Source organism: Oreochromis niloticus, linkage group LG11 (genome assembly GCF_001858045.2).
Source record: "Oreochromis niloticus isolate F11D_XX linkage group LG11, O_niloticus_UMD_NMBU, whole genome shotgun sequence".
Classification (NCBI taxonomy): Eukaryota; Metazoa; Chordata; class Actinopteri; order Cichliformes; family Cichlidae; genus Oreochromis; species Oreochromis niloticus.
In genome coordinates, this window is record NC_031976.2 from 7,240,926 (window position 1) to 7,267,171 (window position 26,246).

Genomic DNA, 26,246 nt, shown 5'->3' on the forward strand with positions numbered 1-26,246 from the left:
CTTGCAAATTCCAAAACACAACGGAAGTGCTCCAGGACGCTAGGGGCAGTGTTGAGCTTTCGTTACCTAGTAACTACACAAGCCAGGAAGTACCAATGACCGGATTTGGGCTCTATCCCAATTCAGGGTCTGCAGCCTTAAAGGCCACATTTTAAGGACGATTATGTCACAGCGACACGACGAAGGCTGTCCCAATTCAAAGGCTGCTCGAAATGCGGCCTTAATTTCCCTGAATTTTAAGGATGGGTCGGTGTAGCCTTCATGGCCCAACATATCCCAGATTTCATAGCGCGGCCGTGGTGTGGATAATTTTGCCGAAAAAAACGGCGGAAGCGGAGCCGCCAAAGAGTAAACTTTCAGAAGTAAGTACTGAATATTATGTCACTTATTTATGCGCAAATGTTTTTATAATGAAGAACATTAAAACATTACTGTTGGCCACATGTCAGCAAAGTTAAGTGACATTAGTGATGTTTGTACTAACTTGGTTTTAAAGCCTTTACTTCAAAATATATGCCGTTCAATAGTTGACTTTAATCTTACAGAGAATGTGATGATTTTATGGATAATTAAAGTCAGTCATATATCCACAAACACAACAAGCTGAAAGTCAGTGATGCTGCTCGGTTTGCAGTCCTGAATATGACGGCACAAGCAGGATTCACTGCACTGTTAATGTTAGCTATGTTATATTGCTGCCTCTGTTCGGTGGTGTCGAGCCAAACGGACTTTAACGTGTGTTTGAACGAGCTGACGGTTCACTCGTTAAGCTGAAAGAAAGATGCTTTAATCACAGGAGTCACACATGTGTCCACTGGACCATCTGGGAACTCTTCTTGTTTAGCACTCGTAATAACACAAACACTAAATCCTCCTTCTCTTGTGCTGTTTTGTAGCAGTGTGTACACCTGAGACTGTCACCTGTCTGTCCGTCCTGCACTCTCTCTCTGTTTCTTTCTCTCTGATTGTGGAATAAAAGTATGAACATGTATTTATAAGTTACACTTGTGTTTGAATCCTGCAGCTTATCACACATTTGATTTCCATGTGTGACAACTGCAAGTGTCCAGAGTGAGGACAGACTGAGGGACCCACTGCTGCACATCATCTGTGAGGCTTTGCACCCCTGATGATCCACCAGGACAAACTCAGCAGTGTGTGAGGAAGAGGAGGAGGAAGAGCCAGCAGCAGCTGACAGATGGAGAGAATAGACAGACTGTTCCCTGTTTGTGAAGGACTGCTAGGAAAGTTTAACATAACTAATTGTCTGTCCTGAATCAGTCTTATTAGGTAATGTTCAAATAATGTTATCATCCCAGTGTTTTCAGTGTGGGAGAAAGTACTCAGGGCCTTCAAGTTACACACTATGAAAGGCAGCAACAAGTTTAATATTCAGAAACCTAAAGTATGTATCAGCAGCAGAATGGAGCTAAAAATAAATGTTTGTTTCAGTTCTATGAAGCTTTGAGTATTTTGGATTAGTAGCACTGCTGTGTTTGTTGCATCATATTGCTGTAACTGTTTATATGCTTTATATATTCTGAGGTAAGTTGATCTATAGTGTTACATCATATTCTATAAGGATGTTATGTGTTTGTATACTTTCTGCCCAGTTTGACCCATTTAGCAGAAGTCAGCCTGTTTAAGGCTCTGATATCTATTCTGTATGACTTAAAGCAGTTATGACATGCTCTGATTTTCTCACCCAATAAAGGAATATTTAATATATCAGTCTACTCTTCATTTTATCAGAAACAGTTATCACAGTTTGTACATTTTCTTTTTATAAATATATGTAAGCAATGAGCCAAATTTAGCAATGCCAACATACTGAAGGAACAACATTTGTCTCTTATATATGATACACCTATATATGCACTGTCAAAGATACTTCTCTTTGAGTGAAGATTTAAGGTGATAAGACATATAGATAACTGCAACTTGAATCTGTACTGAGGCTCAGTATTTGACACAGAGTTCATGTTCACTGCTGTAATAGCTAATAATGATTAATATAATAACTATAATATTGGCCATATTATATTTACATTACCAAAGTGATATGACTTTAGTCTCATGAACAACATTAGCTAATTGTTATTTACTAACTAATCTTAAATGACTGTTCATTACAGAAATGAAGCCCAAAAATCATGTTTTACAGTCCTGTGGTCTCAGCCTCAGATACTTATCAAATCACACAAAGCTCTTGTAGAAACAAACAAACAAATGAACAAAATATGTTCTCCTTCATTTCTGTCAAACAAAGTTGTATGACACGTTTCCAGCGGTTAGTATCATGGTTGCTAGGCAACCTGGGAAGCGCGACGGAGACTAGACCGTCCCATACAGACAAACTTGCCGTTTATTTTGCAAATTGAGCTCAACACTGCCCCTAGCGTCCTGGAGCACTTCCGTTGTGATTTGGAGTTTGCATGTGTTTTGGAGTTTGCATGTGTTTTGGAGTTTGCAAGTGTTTTGGATTTTGCAAGTGTTTTGGAGTTTGCAAGTGTTTTGGAGTTTGCAAGTGTTTTGGAGTTTGCAAGTGTTTTGGATTTTGCAAGTGTTTTGGAGTTTGCAAGTGTTTTGGATTTTGCAAGTGTTTTGGATTTTGCATGTGTTTTGGAGTTTGCAAGTGTTTTGGAGTTTGCAAGTGTTTTGGATTTTGCAAGTGTTTTGGAGTTTGCAAGTGTTTTGGATTTTGCAAGTGTTTTGGAGTTTGCAAGTGTTTTGGATTTTGCAAGTGTTTTGGAGTTTGCAAGTGTTTTGGAGTTTGCATGTGTTTTGGAGTTTGTACGTGCTTTGTCTCTAGGGGCCACCGTATTTAATGGCCAATAAATCACAGTGGTTTTTTAAAGTTAGTAAACACAACAAAAAAAACTCCTGTTGGCTTTTCTCATATTTGGAAACTGGGTTTTTACCCCACAGCTGTAAAAGGCTGATTGGGGGTATTGCTGGGTTTTTGGATGGATGGGGTGGACATCCAAGTTTTTGAATGCAATAACTCGAGAACAAGGAGATGTAAGATTTTCAAACTGATAACATAGGTGAATCTACAAAAGATCTCAGAGGTCAGTGACCTCAAGGTCAGAGGTAATGTTATCTGAAAATCTTGTGAATGTGATAAATCAAGAAGGAAGTTACCTAGGATTTATACAATAGGTGCATAAACTTAAAATCTCAGATGAGTTCAAAATCTCAAGGCCAAGGACAGAGGTCAACTTTTCTGAAAATCACCTAGGATTTTCAAATTTATACTATAGGTGCATCTGATGATGAGGCTGAGGGGTAGCACTGGTGGCTACCAGTTTTCCAATACTACCAGTGTTTTGGAACACTTAAATGTAAATGTGCCTGTTTCCAAAGCACTGGGTCAGCTTCTGGTGTTTAAATGTGCTATAGGCTATAAATAAAATAGACATGACAGTTAATGCAAAAAGGTTCAGACAATTTTCACAGTGCACGTGTTGGGTGTATTTTTCCACTTTCAAAAAATATGATTTCAACATGATTCAGTGAACTACAAACTTAACTTGGAGGCTAGAAACAAAGTATCAATACTATCGGGCTGGTATTAATCTGATAGCAATACCAGTGTTGGTATCGATACTATCAATATTTAAATTGATCTGCTCACCTCTAATAGAAAGTTGTTAAGGTGTCAACATATGTTGAGGCTCCATATTGGGTAGAATAACAGTTACTGCTTGCATAAAAGTCATTATTTATATTTTGGGTCAGTTAACCCTAAACTCCATCTATCCTGAGATAATGCATAAAGCCCTCGGTATGTTTGATTTTGTCACTTTGGCAAAAAATATCAAAAACTGATTAGTTGCTCAGGGATGCAAAGCATGAAATCAAATATAGTAATTCATTTCTGGAAAAACAGGCTATGGGCCATTTGAGAGGACCTATTTTTTCTGTCACCGTTAATGGTAGCTGAAAATAAATGGAGACTTTCATCGTAGCTCAAAAGAATATTAAAGTTCAAGGGTCATTTAACTAGTAATGGACTCTTTTATGAACTATAAGGTATCTGCTGTTTCCAGACAACCTCACAGTGCTTTGCCCTTTTTCTGTCTTCAACCTCTGTGTCTAATAAAGTGGTGTTATAACACAGCAAATGTATTCATTCACTTACTGTACCGCCTTCACATTCATTTGCATTTTGTCTTACAAGGCACAACAGCGAAACCTTTACAAAAACTGACATGAATGTTTTTCTGCTCTTGTGTCTCTTACAGCTCCTGCTTTAAAGAAAGACTAAAAGACTTTAGAGTGAGTGATGAAGGAGAAGTGATGGATGAGAGGGAAGTTGCAATCTTGGCAGCTGCTTCCTATGAAAAATAAAATAGAGAGACAGACATAAGCTGCCAACAAAGTGAGACAGAACAAAGATGTCATTATAGAAGAGTAACAGGGGTAAGTTGCTATTCCCAGTAGCTGACAAAGGTTTTACACAGAGAAGTAACCAATCACCCACCTGCGTTTTTAAAAGTTGAAAATGAAGCGACTGATTCCTAATGGGAAACAGTTCGCAGATGGCGCATTAGGAGAATAAACATTCTGACATTTGATAGATTTGGTCTTAATGTCTGTTTTTATATTTTCTTGTGACACTTTTAAAATAACTAATTTACACCACCTAGTCAAGAGTAAATGGATACTACAGATATACCTTTTTCTTCTTTGTTTATTAGCTCTTTCCAACTGTGATTCATCTTATCAGGGGCTTGAAAGGTCCTAAAAAAAGACATCTTCGCATCATTTCAGTATAGATTTCAGAAACATATGCGTTAGACACATATGCTTGTATTTTTTTCATCCTAAACTATTTGATAGCTTTGTCACTACTTGTGCTATTTCGTGCCTCTGTGTAAAATGTCTCCATCTATAAATGTGGAATGTCACTTGTAGCTTCAGACTTTACTTACATAATGAAATCCGTGTACACTGTGCAAGAACAAGTGGGGATTATGTCACAGGACCTTCTTTAGCTGAGAGAAAGTAGTGTAAACCGCTGGTTAATACTGCAACCTAGTGTTGGATATAGGAATTAACTTTTCGATAGTGTCAGTGCAGTGTGGTGATGCTATGAAACGTGTTTTTAAGCAAGCAATGCTTTTTATGCCTCACCTGTAAAAGACTAATGGGGTATTGCCGTCACCCCACAGGGCCGACGGGCAGCGTGGACACCTAAATTTGTGAATGCGATGACTAGAGAATGAGGCAACAAAGAATCATACAGTAAGTGCAGTTTCACAGCTGAGGTCTCTGCAAGGTGATTTACTGGCTGTGTATTGTTACTCTAAGTACATTTTTGAAAATTTTGTTTTCAATGTTCGGTAAGTTGAGAAATGTTTGAAGTAGTTACTTCTCAGTAATCACACTTGTAAGAGATTTCATTAAGTTTTTGGGACTGATATTTTCCACGTTGCAGGTTATATTAACAGGACTATTAATAACCCCATCCCTGTTAGCTCCCTACTGTGCTCATGAACTAACAATACGACAACAGCAGGGACTTTAACGAGGCTTCCTCTGCCAGCACCTGACTGGCTCTCTGTTTGCGTCTACTTTTAAACAGCAGATAATGATCTCTTGCTGAGGGAGAGGACAGATGGTAGGTTTCAGAGTCCCTGTATTTACTGTCTGGTTTCTGGGTTGGCAGAACTCTTCAAAATGCTTCAGACTATATATAAACTCTTCTTCTCACACTAAGAATCTATGATTTGGGTTTTTCATATAGAGAACATAGCGTAGTCTGTAGCTATTGGGTTGATTGATGACGTTAGAAGTAGGCTTTTATTGTGAAAAACTCTCCAGTAACTTCCGAGTGCTAGACATAGCAGCTTTTAACGGGTTAGTGAAGGAACACGAAAGGCGTCGGAACATAAATACATACATTTCGTCACATTTATGTGAAAATGGGGGCTTGCTTGGCTTTGTGCTCTTTAGCCAGCTGTGTAAGTATCGAATATGAATATCTGTTTTAGATATTTCCGGAAGGCTTTTGTTTATTCTCCCACCGTTAGGTTAAACTAAGGATAACATTAGTAATTGGTGTCAGGGTGAAGTGTTAGTGGTGACGTTAGGCATGTGATAGCGTCTACAAATGTGAGACCATTTATAAATAGCCGATACTTACTGTTACTTGGGACATTTACCAATACTCGACGTTAAATTTAGGGAAGTTAGCATAGCAAGCTAGTCAGAAGTGAACAGGCCATTTTCATCGCGTTGTTAATAAAATGGAAAGTTAGTGACGTTTGGTGTTTAAAGCTGACGAGTTACTGGCACCAGATGCAAGGCATGTGATTTTGTTTGCCTTCGTAGGAAAGCAGCTCATTTTAGACCGGCTAAACAAGTGCAGGGTGTGTTCAACCGTTTACATATGGGAACTAGGGTATCGGTAAAGGTGGAGTGTTTTTCGTTGATGAAATAAAATACATGGAGGGAACTTACGCTCTAATGTTTTTTTAATTAAGCATTTAAGTGAGAGGCGCGAATTTCATGTTACTTGTATCTAAATATCAACCCTTGGAACTGCCATGTTTAATAATTTACCACCACAGTAGTTCAGATAACCTATTTATGAGTGCCATCACACCTAAGCAGGTGGTATATTTTTGTGGCTGTCTTCAGCTTCAACTCTCACACTCTCTTTATCGCTCTCTCCTCCTACCCCTCCATCCTTGGCAGGCCTCATGTCTGTGTGGCTCAGCACCATGTCTTTTGTGTGGTTGCTGTCCCTCTTCAAATAACTCCACCATCACCCGCTTGGTTTTCTCCTTCTTCTTGCTGATGGGAACCTTTGTGTCTGTCATCATGATCCTTCCCGGAATGGAAACGCAGCTTCGCAAGGTAAGACCTTTGCTCCTATTGTCATATTTATGTATATAATGATATGCAATAGTATTTAACATACAACTACTAATAATATACACCATATAGTCATAATAATAATCGTAGTAATGATCATAATAACAACAATAATAATAATAATAATAATATTACACAATGAAGTATGGCTGGAAACTTAGGCCTCTGTAGGCCTAGATACCTGTTGGCACCCATCTGGCAACAACGGGTCCCGAGATTTGCTGTGATTGCTAAATCTCTGTTCCTGCAGATCTGGAGACCAGTCAGTAACCCCCTGGTAAAGATCAGTGACTAGGAAAAAGTGTGTGTGGCCAGTGGTTGCTGGTATGAAACTAGTCGGAAAGGGGTTTACGGTGCTGCACCGAAAACCTTCTTGAGATTGCTTTGGTCGTCAGCAGATTTGCAAGTCTGTGTGTGAAAGACGACTTGTCTATACTCATCAGCTGCTGTCACAGTGGTAGTGAAACTGAAAAATGATGCAAACAAGAAAGACAGCACATTTGCCTTCAAAAGAGAAGTTTCTGGTTAGCGTCACACTTTTCAAGTTTCACCACAGTAGAAAAGTGTTTGCAGGCAAATCAATGCACCCATGCAAACTACGGGCGACCGTGACAATCTGGTAGCAAACAACATAGTCACAAGAAAGTTTTTGCAGCACCCTCTTGACGTCTGATTTCACCTGGCAACACCCAGAAACTTCCAACAACCACTCACTAACCTGCTGGGAAATGCAATTTTTTTTTCTAGTAACTGGAGGTTGCCAGGTGGGTCTGGCAACCTCCAGTCTCTGGGTTTATGTGACCAAAGCCTTACTCAAGTATGCAAAATGATGCAGATCTATTGCTCGATCCTTTTCTGGTAGCTACTTTATCTCTAAATAATTTATTGTAAAGTTCTCATATCTCCATTCAAGCAATGTTACCTGAGAAGTCATATCCTGATTGTAGTGCACAAAATTAGCTGCAACAGCAGCTTTTACAGTGTTGTTACAAACTGGAAAAATAGAAAAGTTCATTGTATATTGTTGAACAGGTGTTAGCGAATTAGAAAATTAACTATAATATTTCACTCATTATGAATCCCCTTCATCAAGCGTTTAGCTAAACGCTAACCGTGCATTCACTATAACATAGTGAGTGTGCCCTTTCTTAGTGATTGTCTCCCTGTATGTTATGCATTCACTTTTGTCATGACTTCTACTAAAATAAAGAAGTACCTTTATTTAAAAGCCTGTATTCCTACAACTGGCAGGACCTTTGCTAACTTTGGTTACTACTGCACAGTATTCACAATAAGTTTTTTCAAAATACAGTAACATTATGTTTTTTGTAACAATTAAAGCTGGAAACAGTGATACTTCTAAGTCAGGACTTTGAATGCAGTACCTCTGAAAACCATTAGGAATTGAATTGCTATTTGATACATGGTTTACTTTTTTAGATAAGTTTAATTGCAAGCTTGTTTGATTTGACTTTCATCTGTTCCACAGATCCCAGGATTTTGCAAGGGTGGAACTTCAATACTTGGTATTGAAAACCAGGTTGACTGTAATGTCATCGTGGGGTACAAGTCTGTGTATCGAATGTGCTTTGCCATGACCTGCTTCTTCTTTCTGTTCTGTGCCATCATGATTCGTGTACGTAGCAGTAAAGACCCACGTGCAGCTATTCAAAATGGGTGAGAACCTTTTTTTTTCCTTTTTTTTTAAATTGTGGAAGAATGGGTTCAGGGAGGGAGGTATGTGTACTGTACTACTTCTGTATTTATTCTGTGCTAATGGTAAGTTTGTAAATCTTCAGGTTCTGGTTCTTTAAGTTTCTGATCCTGGTCGGGATTACAGTGGGAGCCTTTTTCATCCCTGATGGGACATTTCATGATGGTATGAATATCTGTTTGCAGAAGTACAAGAAACAGCAACTGTACTACACCCGTTTCTTGAGAAATGAGAATGAGAATATACACATACCTGTTCAGCAGATTGAGGATGCTGTAACTTTTCCTTTTCATTTCACAGTGTGGTTTTACTTCGGATTGGTGGGATCCTTTATCTTCATTATAATCCAACTCATCCTCCTCATTGACTTTGCCCACTCCTGGAACAAAGCCTGGGTAGAAAATGCTGAAAATGGGAACAAATGCTGGTTTGCAGGTAACGTATTCAAGAGTTTCGTGATAGACTCCATATTTGATACTGTATTGACTTTTTTAATAATGATAGCACACAAAATCTGATTTAGTATTGAGTTATATTGGTATGTGACATTTCTGGCATTGACACAGGTAGGGCTGCCACAAACGATTATTTTGATAGTCCACTAGTCACCGATTATTTTTGCGATTAGTCGACTAATCAGATCATGCATCGATTGGACGTAAAACTTACAGCTTGAAAATATGTTAAACGTTTATTTTGTGACCCAGAAAGAATAATAAGAGTAATATTAAAACTAACTAGCTGCCGCCATTGTTGACAACTGCGCTGGGCCGCACTATGAATTCTGGGACACAGCTTCTTCTTCTTCGGGGTTTAACGGCAGCTGGCATCCTTTACATGCACTGCTGCCATCTTCTGTTTCAGTCCGTTATTACACTTTTAAATCCTACTACTTATTCCTGCGTCTTTTGTGATCTTACAAAGCTTCAAACGACGCGTCGACTATTAAATCAGTCGTCGACGATTTTGATAGTCGACGTAATCGTGACTAGTCGACTAATCGTGGCAGCTCTAGACACAGGATGAAGCGGAGCTTCTCTGCTGCCTGAGTCAATTTCACAGTTTTTCTTAAAATAATAATTCTGTTATACCTTTATTAATGTTATTGTGTATTTATTTCAATTCCAGGGCTGCTGTCTTTCACTGTCCTCCACTATGCACTGGCTATCGCTGCTGTGGTGCTTTTCTACATTTACTATACAAAGTCAGATGACTGCACAGAGCACAAAGTCTTCATCAGCCTCAACCTTATCTTCTGCGTCATCGTCTCCATTGTTTCCATCTTACCAAAGATACAGGTACAAACATGGAAACTGTATTGCTTAATGTTGGATACCGCAAAGGAGCGATTGCAAGAGGTTAAAGATATTTACTGGATTTGTAAAATGTGAACCACTAGGGAACAGTGTCTACCATAACTACACAAAGGTTTTGTGTTGTTGCCCAACTCTCTTACCAGAAACAGAAAAACTGAATGTCGTCTGAGTTTGGGGCAGTGCAGCAACTTCCTGGTCGGCTGGCTTTCTGAGTGTAGTTTGCATGTTCCGCAGTAACAGTAATCACAGTACAGAAACGTGTTTGTTAGGTTAACTGGTATGTCCAAATTAGTCTTAGGTGTGGATGTGACAGTAAATGGTGGTCTGTCTCAGTGTTATCCCTGTGTGGCACACATTTGACCTGCTTAGAAGTACCTCATCTGTTACTCTTACAGTTGGAATAGAATACAGCCTCCTCACGTGGAGGAGGTAGGTAAATGCAAGCAACAATACCCTGGTTAATGATTTGGTACATAGCTATTATTCACATACAGTAAACACATTGTTATTATTAGCTTAAGCTGAGTTTTTTATTTTTATAGTTAAAAATTGTAACTTTTAATGTAAACAGCTTGGAAAAACTGAGAAGTTCTAAGAAAACTGTAATGACCTGTTCAGCCAACCTAATACCTAATTTCCTAATGAATTACAGTAGGCTATATCATCCTTTGCTGTGTGTTAACTCATGTAAGTATTATTCAGTGCTCTCTAACTGATCTCCTTTTCTCTCATCTCCTGGGTTTGCAGCGACATGGCAGCTGTACCTATGCAGCTACTTCATTAGTTCCATACACTTTAGCTTCATAGCTAACACACAGCAGTACATTAATCGACTGCAGCAGAAAGCCTGCCACCCTCCCTTTCGCAGTCAGTGGACTGAACTTGTTTTCTGGCAGATATCAGTGCTTGAAAGAAACCCGGATGTTTGTGTTTTGCTGCTGTTTGTATTTTTTTCTCTGGTTTCTTTCCAGGAATTAGTGCTGGTAGTAATAAGGGCTGCTTTCCAGGTCCTTCAGGCAATGTTTGCTGCCCTGATAACTAAAACCTTTCATATCTGCCTTGCCATCAGCATTTCTTCTTCCTCTCACATTGGACTTAGTGTAGCAACCAGTCTGCCCTATCTTGTGGTACAAATCGGTGTATCACAAAAGCACATTCTACACCTATTTTTAAGTTCACTTAATGTCTCTTTTTTATTTCTTAACCTTCTTTTCCGCCATGTTTTGTATAGAAACTCATGGCAGTTTTTTCTTTGCATTCTGTTAATGGCTTGAGTTAACATTTCAAGGTTTAAGTACTTTTTAGTTTTAGGTACCTTTAAATCCTTTTAAGTACTTTTTACCACTCAGCCGTAAAAGGTTGATGGCGTATTGTCAACCTATGGGCGGGTGAACGGCGTGGACCCAAAAGATTTTAAATGCGGTGACTCAAAAAACGTGCAACGTAGAACTTTGTTGGTAGATCAAACTATGATATTCATTTCAGTCTCAGATGAATTCAAGTCTCTGTGGCCTAAACCTCAAGGTCAGAGGTCAGGTTTTCTTAAAGTTTTGTCAATATTTTTCCCCAAAACTTTATGACTGAGTAATTTATTTATAGGCTCTGTTGAGTTTGTGACACAAACAAGCAGTATATTCAAACACTGTTAAATAAACCTTCCTTTCAAAGCAGCCGAACATTTTATTTTATTATTATTTAGTTAAATATTTTTACTTTTTTATTTACAGGCAGCTCAACCACACTCTGGTCTGCTTCAGGCTTCCATTATTTCCCTTTACACCATGTATGTCACCTGGTCTGCGATGACCAACAATCCCAGTGAGTCTTCTGACTTCTTAATCCTGAATCTACCTTAGGTTTTACTTGCATGCTTTTTTTCCCCTGTTTCCTGACTGTTTTCATTTATTATATGTACTTGCTGTTTATTTGCCGCAGCATTTTTATTTGAAAGGTGAGTTTTTCCCTGGCACTCTAAATAAACAAGGAGCTGCTTTTTGCTAATAGTTAGCACACCCTCTGTGTCTCATTTTCATGTGACTTGCATGTCCCCTGTGAGTAGTCACAATGAGCAGTGTTGTGCTGACTAGTTACATTCATGTTAAGATGTAGTCATCTGAGTCCCACTGACGTGACACTGAAGATGTAATGACTCGTCATCTCAAAGCTGTGGACGACCAATTTTGTGAATACAATAACTGGAGAACGAGGTGACATCAGATTTTAAAATTAATACGATAGGTGTATTTGCTAAAAATCTCAGACAAGTTTGAATGTCAGTGACCTCGACCTCAAGGCCAGAGGTCAGGTTTATTCTCTATTGTTCTGATCACACTTTATCAGTACTGGCAGATGGCTGCCCATCCCTGAGCCTGGTTCTGCTCGAGGTGTCTTCCTGTTAAAAGGGAGTTTTTCCATTCCTACTGTTGCCAAGTGCCTGACTCTTGTGATTTGCTACTGTATAAATAAAATTGAAGTTGAGTTGTGAAGGGACTTTCACACCAGTGAAGCACTAGGGTGAAAGACACTGCTAAGATGAAAAAGATTGAATAAATAATTAAACGTTAACAGTTTAAAAGTAAAGGGCCAGATGTGTATTTGTGGATTTTTGATACTTTAAAGTTGCATCTTCAGTGCTGTAAGTTACATTAAAAAAACACATCAAAAAATGTGTATTGCCATTATAGTCAAGATGGAAGTCAGATCCTTGAATTCATTTATGTCAATTTGCAGATCTTCTCACTGTATAATAATGTGCTTATCAAAACATTTTATAATTTGTGTGTTCAATTTTTTTTCGTGGTCTTCTGTGGATTTTGCCTCTTATAGATCGTAAGTGTAACCCCAGTCTGTTGAGTCTAGTGTCAAACGTCAGCACCACTCAACCATCTGGTGGCAGCCCCCCAGGACAGGTGCAGTGGTGGGATGCTCAGGGCATCGTGGGGTTAATCATCTTCCTCTTTTGTACTCTCTATGCCAGGTAAGATTAGCAGTGCCGGCAAATAATATATGTTCTGTTTTATTTACTTTTGTTAAACTTCCTCATTCTGTCTCTCCCTCAGTATCCGTTCATCCAGCAACACCCAGGTAAACAAGCTGATGCAGACAGAGGAGGGCGGAGGGTCAGGTGGAGAGGGTGTGGTTGGAGAGGATGGTATCCGCAGGGCTGTTGACAATGAAGAGGAGGGTGTCACTTACAGCTACTCCTTTTTCCATTTCCACCTCTGTCTGGCCTCTCTGTACATCATGATGACTCTTACCAACTGGTACAAGTAAGTACTCACAGCAGACTGACAGACATGAAGCAACGGGTACGATATGAGACTTTTGACCCTGATGGTCAATTTAAAATCCAAAATTTTCACCTTTATCAGTTACTTACATCTACTTACATCACAACAGCTACTTGTGGTTGTGGTACAGTAGCAGTGGAGATCCTTGGTAAAAAAAAATAAAAATAAAACAAAGGATAAAACATTTTTTAATGTTTATGTGGTAGCTTAAAGTTCTGACACCCTCCAATTGAACCACCAGAGGGCACACTAGTTCACCTGAAAGTTCTTCATTCTTTCAGCACAGATTGAATGTCAGCCTCATGAATCATCTCGGTTTAGATGAACCTCACCCACCACCACAATGTCTTTGTTTTTTCTTTCTTTTGTGAACAATTCATGTATCTAGAGGAAGTGTGGATGAATTTCCGAACATGTGGTAAGTTGAGTTGGTGTAAACTAAATTGCTACTTTTCCCTCTGTCCTCCCACAGACCAGAAACCAACACCCAGGTCATGCAGAGCACTATGCCAGCTGTTTGGGTGAAGATGAGTTCCAGCTGGCTGGGCCTCGGGCTCTACCTCTGGACCCTCATTGCCCCTCTTATTTTCCCTGACAGGGATTTCAGCTGAGCATACATCATCTTTCGCTTATATTTGATTATTTGTTTTCTGTTTTTTGGGTGGCTGGTGAAGTCAAGTTGCTAAGAAGGAGCAGAAAGAATGTTATTAAGAATTTTCGTTTCTTGACATTTCTGTTTTTTTTGACATTGTGTTTGTGTTGGTTTACACCTCTTGTTTGGCTTATTTGGTAATAATTACTACAGATATTGTTTAAGAAGATTTTAAATGTTTTGTAAGTTTATAGAGTCTATACTTACCCATGGGAATTTTTCATTTTCCAGTGACTCACATTGATAGGCTCACCGTCCTACCTTCTGTAGTGTGAGCATATAAGCACCAGTATCTCTGTTCTAAGTTTTAAATTCCATAACAACGACTCAGCAACAAGGCACTTTCTCAATACCTCAGACATTTCAGTTAGATTCCCTTTTAAAGGTCTTTCAGATCAGAGCTCTCTGATTGGCTCGATCTGGAATACCCCTGATTAGCTGTACTCCTTTACTGCAGGGGGCACCGAGGAGAGCCCTGATCGGGAGCCTCAGAATGAGGTGACTGTGAAAACTAGATAAGACTAATATGGCACGCCCTTCAGATCATAACAGGGCTTCCCCGCGGCTACTAGGCTGCAAGCAAATCCACGTGATTGCACCTCGAGCAAGAGTGTCCTAATAGACAGCCAGTCTAATCTCAGCTCTTCCTCGTCTGCTCCAAGCTAAGATGATTTTTCTCCGGTGCTAAGCTTTTCCATGCCTCTGACAGCCACGGACAACAGTGTATATGTCATGTATAGCAAGCTGTTTGCAGCAAGGAGACGTGTACTGATCCGTAGCAGTCAGCATCATGCAGTGTGCAGTGGTACAGTTCAGGAGGTGAAGCATAAATCCCACACTACCTGCATTTACAAATGCCATTATAGTACGGAGGTTGCACAGTGAAGTATTGGGCTAAAAAACTGATTTTAAGTGTCTCAATGTACAAAACAATAATAATGCATTTTCAAATTGCTGTTATTGATTTTTATTGCTGGTATTGACTTTCGTAGTGATTCGATGGCTGTAATGGTGATACAGTACTGTTACATATGCATTATATAGTTGTTACCTCAATTTCAGTATGACTGGAATGAGTTGAAATAAGATAAGTATATTTTGTAATTGTGGAAAAAGTTTTTGGTACAATCCTGATTTGCAGTTGTCATTTTCAGACATTTCGCTGGACACACACATGAATCGGATGTTGTGTTTCTCTGGCTGCATATGAGTGTAGTAAATGCAGTTTTTCAAAAGTTTTCTGATTGATTTAACTTTTTTTTTAAATGTTGTTTATATATTTTGTTCCATTAAGGGGAATATTACAGATAAATTTCATGTGTTGCATCATAATTTAACATTTCATAACACTATTAAGTGCCTTTCTGTAGTTCCACTTTTCAAAAAGTATCCTAATAGATCACTAATGCTGATGTGCTTATTACACCTTGCCTTACATCGTGGCGATCTGGTCATTGCATGCCATAAAGCACTGGTCTGTAACATAAACTGTATTTGTAATTTATGTATAGACTCAGTTTTTAATAAAGATGAACGCTTCTCCACTCATTGTTTTAAATGAGTCTCAATACAAACTTTGCATTAAATAAATGAATCACAAGTACAAACATGGCGTGTTACACCAAAACCTGCTTGTTTCTTTGGTGGCTTTGCCATTGTAGGGTTATTCAGGTTTCTTGTTATAGATTGCACATAAATCCTTAATGCTTATGGGTGCTAATGGTGGACGCAGGCTGATTGCACTCTTTTCCTAACATGTAGATTAAAGTGATGAGGCACCAGAGTCTGGGACTGAGGAGGAGCTCACAGGCACTAATGTGCTGATTTTTATCTGTCCATCAGTTGTGTGATTGGGGGACACTCATCAGCTGCTAATGCCTTTGCTGATTGTACTTGTAGTTATCTTGTTGTCACATGAGTACAAAGTTAAACTGAAAGTGAATCATTTCCAGTCTATAAAAGGGTTCAGCTCTCACCATGTTTTACACATTTGTTCTTAACTCGAAATCAAAGCAGCAAAATGTGTGCTATCGCTCCTCTCTGCTGGTACAGAGACAGCACAGTGTGTGCCAATCTCCGCTGTGTTATTTCCTCCTTGCCTGGCTGGTAGACAGGACATGTTGGTTTTGGCTGCTGCACTCACTCAATCCAGTCAGCTCTGAATGTGGAAATATTCAGGACATACTGCCTCCTGTGGACCTCCACCCTCCCGCAGCAACACCCCTCCATCAGCCTATCCATTTCAATCCTGAGTTGATGGATTGTGCCTGTTTTAGTTGACAGACTGAAATCTGATTTATTTCACTTTAAGCTGAGGAAACAAGACTTCCTAAACACTGTAGGGAAGATGACAACACTTCACTAAATCCTTAAAGAAAACAGCTATGAAAATAGAAAGGAGTTTAAAAAAAGTCCAAAACTGTGAAATTACACTACTCAACACATTTAAATTTGGACAAGCTAGGAAAACACAACCGCCACGGGAGAGGACAGCAGTTGTGTGCGCTGCAACATCTGCGTAAAGGACTGAAAAACTGAGCAATTTTTAACTGCAGCTGCAGGCGTGATATCCAGTGCTTTGTTTCTGCATTTGGGTTGTTGTGATGTGGTGATGCTGGAACACTGCGCATTGCATGCATGTTTGCCAGCCTTTCCTTTTGGCTTTTTGCAGTTTTTTGTCTACATACTTGTGCGTGGCATGTGACTTCACTTCGTGGATCAGACGCACGGAACAGGGTGCATGTCGAGTCTTGTGCAATCACTGTCAAACGCACAGGCATTTGTAGTAAACTACCAAAACTGAAATAAGTGGTCTGTCCTCTGAGAGGAGCAGGCTTGGAGCACATCCTCCAAATTTCTGACGCTTTGACCCCACAAAACTGTTTTATCTCCTATTTCTTCATTTCTCTCTCACTGACTGGAGCGTTTACATTATAAAACAATCAGACTTATTAAACAAACACTCTTCTTTCATTAGCCCCATCTGAAATGTAACAGCCTCTGAATTCAGGCAGCACCAGCATCGGAGAACAAATTAGCCAGGCGTCATAAATTTCACTTTTATTTCCCCTGCTATCATCAGGTGTACAAATGTGAGATCTGGTTTTCTCATAGAGTAGATTTAAGACTCTCCTCGTCTTCGGCCATTGGCTCCAGCGTCATAAATCTCACTTTCATTTCCTCTGTTATCATCAGATGCAATTTGTCGCCGCAATAATCAGGAGCTGTAATGTGCTGATTATGAGCCATGCTTAGTTAGGCCTGCTGGGATTTTTAATTTTAGATTGATTCAGACAATGGTTATCACTTGCAGTGTTAGCCCTGACCTTAATCTCGGCTTGCAAATGTCAGTGTTTGGCCGCATTTTAGTCAAGAACGAGTTCCGCCTCCACACTAAAGCATGAGACTATTTCAGTTTTGTTTCGCACTTTCATATTGCAAATATTGAACAGTGAGCGGTATCGACTTCTCTTGATGCTGATTTAGATAGGTACCGTTTTTGTGAGGGGTTGTGCATCCCTGACCACCTCTTTGACGGAATGACTGGAAATGCCTGTCTGAGGTGTAATTGGGTTTTAAGAGTGGAATCCAGACCCATTAAATTATGCACTGCATGCAGGGGAGCTAATTGAGTTTGGACCCTGCTGGCATACTGCACGAGTGCTGGAAACATTTACCCAACATTAAGCCCCAATTAGGCTTTTCGGGATTGGAAACTTGTTGCGGGATGATGGGAAGATGCTGATGCCCGACAGACTGCGCTGTGCAGTTTCTCTCCACTAAGTATGTATGGGTCCACTAACAGCTCTGCTCGTTCCTGTTGAACTGATGAACTTCCTCTGTATTTCCACATTCTCGCGCTCGCACAGCACAGGCTACAGTGCAAAGCAGTCCCTCTGCTCTAAGCTGGAAGTCTACAAGTCTGAGTGTGTGCGCATGCTCTCCCTCAGCTCAGAGGAGCAGCTAATGCAGTTATATAATAGTTAGTGCAGCCGGCGTCTGCTGTGAGCCAAATGCCAGGCCGGTCTGGTTACATAAGCTCGTCAGAGTCATATTGTAGCACTCCGGAGCGCTCACACCACAGCATGTCCCCGCTCCTTTCACTGTCTCTTCCTCCGTCTCTCACTTCCTAACACCGTTTTTCTTTGCTCTCCCATCCTCTCCTTTCTACACCTCTCCTCGCATCCACCCCTCCCTCCCAACCTCCCTCGCACTTTTCCTTTCCTTCCCTTTTCCCCTCTCCGCTGCAGAGCTGTTCTCAATCACGAGAACAAAGAGTTTGCGTGCTGGATGCAGATGCACAGACAGCTCAGAAAATATGAGACACAAAAGAGCAGGACTAACTGTACGCTCACAAGTGCATTCTCCAGTGAAACATCAGGACATGTGCAATTCTGTTGCTGGATGCCTTGGCAGTGACGATGGGTGAGTCAGGTGAAGAGATAAGCTCCGGCTGCCAGTTACCACAACTCGTGCACTCTGATGTCCACTGGCCTTTGATTACCATTTGATCTCCAGGAATGCCTTTCTCATTGACCTTTTGCATCTACCTCCCAAAAGTCCCCTACTTATGGACCCTCAAACAGGAGAAGGTCAGAGAGCCATGGTGAACAGATCAGCACCCAGAGCAGCCGGGTGTCTGCCAAAAACTGCAAACTAGAAGTGGGCAGATCGATCCAAGTATCGATAGTGTTCATCCCTATACTGGTATTGGTATTGGAACGATATTAGCACGATAGCAGGATAGGCTTAATACTTTGTTTTTATACTGTACTTTGAATATGACTTGTGTTATATGTGTGTGTGTATTGTTTTTAAAGAAATATTATATCTCAGTATGAAAAAGCCAGCCATATTTACTTACCAGGTCTGTTATAATGTTATATTAACCAATTATTGTGAAAAGTAAAAATCAATAATCAATTGGCCATTAAAATGGGTTCAGCTTTGGCTAACTGATGATCATTCATCTCATAAAACATAACACAGTTCGTTACATAATCTCTCTTTATTGGTTAAAAGTATCCTTAAGGATATCGTTACATTGGGCCTGTATTTACTTGGTATCGTTTACTTGGTAACTGCAGAATGGCACACCACCCTCGAACAGAGGAAGTTAATTCATTTATGGTTTCATTGTTAAGATCTTTTGTGTGATGTCATCACTCGTTCAAGTAGACTGTTGTGGCACAGGATGGAGGTGTGCGGTGATGGTGTAGGTCCACGGAGGAAAATAAAGTGGATAAACGGCTCAGTTTGACTCCAGAACTCTCACTCTCACTGCGCGAGCTTGTCTAGCTAATTAGAATTAACAGCATTAACCAGGAACCGCTCCTCTCAACCAATGGCGTCCTTCTACAGCTCATGATTATTCATAAGGCGGGGCTCGGCGCGCCAGCTCACTGGTGGAGGCTGACGAGAGGGCGGTGCCCACCGGACCTACCGCGCGGGGTGGTGCGGAACCGCGGAGTGTGTCTTGCGTAGGGCGAGATGTTGTTTTTTTGTGGCGATCAGCTGAACGTGGCATCGCTGTCCGGTCTGACACAACAGTGGGAAGCACAACCAGCCCCTCCGGTCCTCCCTGCACAGAAACCCGGGCGCACAGCAGCTGATCCCGGCGCATCACAATCCAGGAAATGCGGACTTCTGGCCCCTTCGCAACGGGATAAATGGCTGCAGCGCCAGCACTGTAGCAAGCTGGTAAATATGAACCGTGTCGGCTGTTTATTACTTACTTTCATTTGGCTTGTGGTTTTCGTCAGAAAGAAAGCGAGAGAGAGACAGAGAGAGGAGGGGTACACGGGGTGAAGTTGACAGCTGATCCCGGCCGTATTTTATTTTATTTTTGGTGTTTATTTATTTTAAAAAGCGTGAGTGTGACATGAAGTTGAGCGACGCGTTTTGGTGATAAATGATTAAAGATGTGTTGCATGTAGCGGACCCGAGCAGAAGAGCGAGGTTGTTCTTTTTTTCTCTTTTCTTTTTTTTGGGGGGGCAAAGTACTGTACGCTGAAGTAGAGACGGGGGCGCTGCACATATACAGCTGACAGCATATGCTTCATCATGCACCTTCATTCACCCCGGCTGTCCTCAATAGCTAACCGGCTGAGGACAGCAAGAGTGGTGGTGGTGGTGGTGGGGGGCTAGCACACGCACGCTACGCATAAACACGCGATTCACGATCAGGCCTGTGAAGTTATTTGTGATGGGCTACACCTACACTTGCCAGATTTTTGGGCGATGACATCATGCTTTTGTACTCTGTTGATCTGCTTTTATATGATAGATGGGCTCAGTTAACAAAACGGGTTTTTTTGGTGGTCTTTTCATCTACTTGAAGTTGTGTCATTGAGTTTTAGTGTACCTCTGTCTATCTATGTAAAATCAGAAGTTGGCATAAGGCAAAGTCATGGTTTTGCACCTCTCATGTTACTTTTACAGGAAGTGAGATATGGATAGCACTTGAAATCTGTTGCTCTGTGTAGATGAAGACCACAGCCAGCTGATGCTGTCAAGTTTTTGTTTTGTTTTGTTTTGTTTTACATAGGAGATGAGGTTCAGTACCTCATCAGTGCAAGCATTTGAAAAGCAAACAAACACAGCGGCCTTTATGCTGCAGCGTCCTTGGCGACGTCTGCCAGCTGTACTCTTTTAAGTCCCAGGACAAAGATACAGTAAGGTGTCAGACCATAGTTGTAAAGGTGGGGTGGGGTGAAAATGGAGGAAGACCAATATGCAATTATTTCTTAGTGAATCGGCAGAAAGTGGCGGCCTTACGGTGCTCCACTCTGGCCTGGATCAAGACCAGTTTGTGGTGTTGCTGGCTGAAGGAAGGCGCTAGCTCAGCAGGCACCCGAGGAGAGCGCTGCTCCATTTCCTTGCAGATTTCCAAGACTGTTCGCATCGTGGAGCATTTGGTCGTTGGACAAAATACCTGCTGTCAGAGATTACTGCCATTAACAGTTTTGACATGGACGGGGATAAAAGGTGAGATTCAAGGCTTTGATGTTTTCACAACAGTCAAAACTTGGCTGAAACGTTAGAAGGCAGCTTGTTACGGATAATTACTACGTCTTAAAGTTGGAAATGAAGGTCTTGCAGAACCTGTTTATATATATACATATATATATGTGTGTGTGTGTGTGTGTGTATGTATATATATACACAAGTCAACGGATTAGCAATGCCAGTTTACTATATAAAAAATATTCAGTGTCGTAGCTGAAGACTTGAGCAATAAGTTTGCTCAGGCACAATAAGAGCAAATATAAGTGTCAGGAGTAACACTGATTACTAAAGAACTTCGACTCTGCTCTGTGTCTTGGTATCTCTCCCACTGGCACAAGTACCACTTGAGAAAACAGGCCAGTTCTGGTCAATTAATAACAGCTTATACCCCATTTCCCTACTTTCACGTGCACCCACAGTCACCTGGCATACCCTCTCCAGCTCTCGCACTCTCACTCAACCTTGCAGCTGGCGACGTGTTGATTTACTGCATGAAATGCCATTGGCAGCGAGGGGTCTTGTCAAGTTCCTGCTCAGACCTTCAGATGCATCCCCTGCAGACAGCAAGGTCTGATAAGCACTGTACCACCGGCGCAGGAAGGTCAGGGAGCATGTGTGGTTTTTTCAAAGCGAGCTCGGCAGTTTAGACTGAACCTTTAACGTGAAATGTTTCACGGATAGTGTCACACCTTTCTACAGAAATTCAAACCGAGCGTTGGCTCTGGTGCTGCTGGTGTGTGCGAGCAGGTTTAAGTCTTGTTTTCTTCGAGAGAATGTTAAGGAGGGATTTTATTGGGATCTTCATGAAAAAAAATGAACACATGTTAAAGATGTGTGGTAAGAGGGCACATCTTTCATCTCTCTGTGGCTGGTCACTAATCCTGTTCCTCCGAGGCACAGGAGGAGAATAGAAGCACTGTAGCGCTCAGAGGCAGTAAACAGTAAACCAGGAACAAGTCTTGGATACACAAATTGCACGAATGCACACCGAGTAAAATGGAGGCCAGGAGTGCCAATCTGGCAACTTCACAAATGCCCCAGTAGCCCAATAATCCTTTTGCAGGCAGTCAGTAACACTAATGCATTCTGAATATTAAAAAGTATTTTCTTCACTTATCTAGCTTGTGGCCTTCTGTGTAGTGGATGACTCTGCTTTGGTGTCATTTAGATCAGTGTGTGTGTGTGTGCTTGTTTGCTGGGGTTACAGTTGTTTATCAGTGTCTGGCCTCAGCCTCCTACCCGGACCTGTGTATTGGCTGGCCCCTTCAAATGGAGATAGAGTTTCTTTGTGTTTGCCAGGCAGGGACCAGAGTCTGTGCCATATGTGTGTTAGTGCGGCCACCTGGCCCACTCCCACGTGTGCTCATCCAGGTTATGCAATGATAATCTTGGACGGTGATGTCCGTGCAGGCAGCGAAGGTTCTTGCAGGAAGAGAAAGCGCAACAAAGTGGTTACTCGCTTGAACACTCCCTCCGTAAGCGTTAATCATTACCCACTCGAGCACCACTGGTAGCCAAGTGGAATGTCGAGGGGTTTGCTGCACGTAATGACAATCCTTCGAAAATAGGCGACAAGTTGATTACATCCTAACTCCCAACTTTTCTCTAGACCCAATAAATTGCCATTCTCACCAGATTTGTATTTTCTGTTGTCTTCTTTAGGATATGCAACAATCTGTGTGTTCTATCCTTATATCAACACGGAGGGCATTTTTGTGCATGGGGTTCGCTGTCTGCAGCAGCCGGCATTGTGCAATACTTATTGTTGTAGTATGATTGTAAGCCTCTGTGCTCCACACCACAGGTATGTCTGAAAGGGGGCTCCGCCAGGATATCACTACTGAGCTTGGTGTAATACTGGGGGTGAGGCTGATCACTGCTTGTAAAAACACAAAAGCAAAAGTGATAACACGCACGGTAAAGTTTCAGCTTTTGAGTTAGCAGTTATGTGAAAGAATTAAATCGCACCTTTTGGAGGTCAGGCATATAATCCTCCAGTTTGGGTTCTTTTTTTCCATCTGTTGCCTTGAAAGAAAGAGAACGCACCCAGTGTGCGTATTGATCGATGGTGCAGGCAAGTTATTATATTTCACTACCAGATATCTCTACCACTTTCCAAATCTCTCGCTTTCACTCGCGACTCCCAAGACACCACTCTGACCACACCCCTCAGCGTGCAATGCATCTGCACAGATTGCAATCTCCAGATGATGCCTGTTCACCGCACTAATCTGTGTTCATTAACTGACACCTGCAAAGATAACTAGTGTTTACCTCTGCTTTAACTCCTCTGAAATCCTATTGCCGTGTCCTCAGATGCAGGCTCTCAATCTGTCTTATCTTATATCAGTCCCATGAGAGTGTGTAAACTATGCAGGCGATGCAGACACAGTGCTGAACACTTATATAGTTATATATATATATTTATAGGTGTGTGTGCATGTCCTCATACTAGCTTTCCATCCTCTCTTTAGAGCTGATTTCTCTCCTCTCCTCTAATGGAGTCCTTTGTCTCAGTTAGTAAGGCACTCCTGCAGGAGCAGTAAGTGAGGATTGGAGGGGATTTCTGCTCCACAGGAGGGTAAGAGGGCTTTGGGAGGGGAGAATCCTTCCAACCCTGCCGTGGATCTGCCGAGCAAATCAAGACAGCAGGCGATGCTCCAGCACAATCCTCCCCAGCCTTGTCACTGTCACTGAAGCGGGGAGGGAGGGAGAGTGTGCCGTTCTTTCTTACTTGCTGTGCCTTACATGATGTGAGCTGTGTTGGCTTACGGGGAACTCCGGGGCATGCCCTTATTTATTTATTTCTTTATATATATTTGCCATGCCCTGCAGTGCGATCCAATATATCGGTCGAACCGGTGAATACAATGCTGTATTAACAATATAATTAAACCGAAAAATGCGTTTGCACATGTGGGCTGTGGGCTGCACACGTGCATGTATTTGCTATTTCCCACTGTCTTTCGAGGCAAGCTATGCCCTCACGTTGTCAGGTAAGGTCATGTAAAGAACACCTCACTTTAGATGCTGTTAATTATGCAAGAGTGTGGTCAACTGGTATCAGTTGGGAAGGTCTTTCTCTCTTTATACATTAAAGGTCATGAAACTCCCCACATTCTGGTCTGTGTTTGTTCTGTGTTAGCACCAAATAGCTCGTGTTTTTTGTGGTTTTGTGATGCTGCAGATGCTTTGTTGACATCCTGTTTGAGGTTAAAACTACCTTTATAAGTCTTCAGATTTTGCAGTTGTCAGTACATTGGCATTAAAAGGAGGCGTATTGACACACGATGTGTTTACATACACTCTGCACGCTTAGATATATTCTGTACGTGTTTGCCCGTACGATGTTTTTGCTGATGTCTCCATATTGCAGCCCCTAAGCGAGGGTGTCTGTTTCACCTAATTGAAGGTCAATATTTGCATGAGCATTCCTACAGACAACTTTCCTAGCTCGGCCTAGACAGAAGACAGACCGACTGCTGTACTTCAATAAAATCAAAGTGCCTGTCATTTTCCAGTCTAACACTGTCAGATGTATCTCTTCACGCTACATTGGTGCCGTTCCAAAGCAAAAGGTCTTTCCTTGCTTGCAATAATTGCAGGAGATAGAGGGGGAAAAATCTTCCTGGTTTGATTTTGTCGAACAGGTTTGATTTATTTAGGGAAGGTCTAAAATTTGCAAAGATTATAGGTTATTTTGTTAAATATGTCCAGGAACTGATTCAGAGGAACTTTTTTTTTTTCACCTGGATAATTCAGCAAACTTGTGGCAATGAACTAAATCCAAAAAATGTGAAAACAAAACTCTTGTTTTTGTAGCACAGCTTTGAGTCACTGTTTTTAATAGTCAACCTAAGTCGAGCTAAGCTTTTAAAATAGCTCCACGTGATCAACAACCCCATGTTTTCCACAGGCAAACAGAAAAATTATCACTTTGGCTGTCGTTTGTAAAATTCCACCAGTCCACAGACCCGTGTTTTCCTGTTTATTGAGGAATTAGCGTTATTATAGGTGTGCTTCACTTTCTGGCTTGGCCTCTGAATGAAGTGGGAGCTAAACAGTGGGCTTGCTGACACTCTGATTGTCTAACTGCTTGCATTTTGTTGCCTCATTTTAGAAGCAGATGGGTGCAGTTTGGCCCTCAAAACCTTGGGCTATGACAGAAATCTGTTTGTCTTCTTAGCCTGAAATAATGTTTTAGTTTCTTGTTTGTTTGGTTTTTTTTAAGTTTAAATTTTAAATTTCAGGTCTCAGAAACAAAACCACATTTGCTTTTTTTAGTTGTCTGTGTGAAAAGCCTCATAAATCCTTACTGAGACGAGTTTATCCGTCAGCCTCAGAATTAACCAGAAGGCCTGGAAGTATGTGAAGGATGTCCACAACACGCTGTGGCCTTAGTGAAGTAATCTCATGACACATTTGTGACACACTCTGAGTGGATCAGCAGTCAAAGCATGAACCCCATTGTTAGGGGAGGTGTGGAAAGAAGGAAGAAAACTGTGTCTTTTATATTTTGGCTCTTTTTTTGTTACACAATTGCATAAATATTTCTTTCTGCACTTATCACAATGACCACGAGGTATTTGTCACACACACACACACACCCCACTGTCTGTACCATGCTTCCTCTAGAAACTTCCTCACCCCGGGAGAGGATCCTCCCTTCCCTCTCTCCCGCCTCCTGCCAGTGCAAAACCCCAGAGCTGCTGACACAGACTCACCCAGCATAATTGGGAAAATAAACAGATGATAGAAAATGAAAAAAATGTTTATCCACAACTGGATGCTAAAAGTCTCGGCTTTCCCGGGAGCAACGATGAATGAGATGTGGGTAAAGTTGGGAGGAGACCCCTCCCAAAAAACAGGGCAAACTGTGGAGGCTGAAAATCCTGCAAAATAAATCTATCCATCCATTCCTCATTCACCCCTTTTAAAGGATTTGCAGTACTATTCAGCTAGTGGCACGCAGCGGTGAAATTAAATTAACTGGGTGTTATAAGTCAAGTCATAATTAAGGATTTGCCACCATAACAAAAGCAGACGACTGCGGGAGACATGAGAGCGTTTATTTTTGGAGGGAAAAGACAGAGATTGCTGTAGGAAGCTCTTCCTAAGTCTGAGATGTTACAGTGGTTTTTATTACATAATCCTGCTGTCCTCAACAACCTCAAACAGTCAGCAGTCCCAATGTTTGCACCCAGGTAGTCCCCCACCTCCTCCCTTTTTTTTCTCCCAGCTTTGCTCTGTCAGCACAGTGCTAGGAAGCAGCCCCAGCTTAGTCACTGCAAACGCTGTTTTTTTTTCTCATCAACATTCTGCAACTCTAATATGCTTAATGGCAGTGCCCTTTTCCTCTGAGGACCCCCACCTCCTCCGCC

The 26,246-nt window shown here is 41.3% G+C and overlaps 2 protein-coding genes and 1 long non-coding RNA gene across 8 annotated transcripts in view; all 3 read left to right on the top strand.

The window, feature by feature from the left end:
* The first annotated feature begins 51 nt into the window (after positions 1–51).
* LOC112848202 (uncharacterized) lies at positions 52–1,062 on the top strand. Its single transcript, XR_003222195.1, has 2 exons — positions 52–362; positions 1,025–1,062. It is a non-coding gene; the product is annotated as an uncharacterized LOC112848202 (long non-coding RNA).
* A 3,219-nt stretch (positions 1,063–4,281) lies between these two features.
* serinc2l (serine incorporator 2, like) lies at positions 4,282–15,401 on the top strand. Of its 2 annotated transcripts, XM_025911520.1 has the most exons (11): positions 4,282–4,425; positions 5,178–5,250; positions 6,706–6,867; positions 8,375–8,562; positions 8,685–8,764; positions 8,900–9,034; positions 9,728–9,897; positions 11,643–11,733; positions 12,742–12,892; positions 12,975–13,184; positions 13,678–15,401. In XM_025911520.1, the coding sequence occupies exons 3-11, from the start codon at positions 6,808–6,810 to the stop codon at positions 13,814–13,816; spliced, it is 1,224 nt and encodes a 407-aa protein (XP_025767305.1). In that variant the 5' UTR covers positions 4,282–4,425; positions 5,178–5,250; positions 6,706–6,807; the 3' UTR covers positions 13,817–15,401. The 2 variants fall into 2 exon arrangements, with proteins under 2 accessions (XP_025767305.1, XP_003452122.1); XM_003452074.5 differs by lacking the exons at positions 4,282–4,425; positions 5,178–5,250 and adding an exon at positions 5,814–5,969.
* Positions 15,402–19,270: 3,869 nt separating this feature from the next.
* The window catches only part of hivep3b (HIVEP zinc finger 3b), a 38,585-nt gene continuing 31,609 nt past the window's right edge, over positions 19,271–26,246 (top strand). For 4 of the 5 annotated variants that reach the window (XM_005456704.4, XM_005456702.4, XM_005456705.4 and 1 more), the window contains exon 1: positions 19,271–19,557. The gene's annotated coding sequence lies outside the window, so the exon portion shown is untranslated. Of the gene's footprint in view, positions 19,558–20,607; positions 20,845–26,246 lie in introns of all 5 variants that reach the window. The other variant, XM_005456706.4, reaches the window with a different exon arrangement.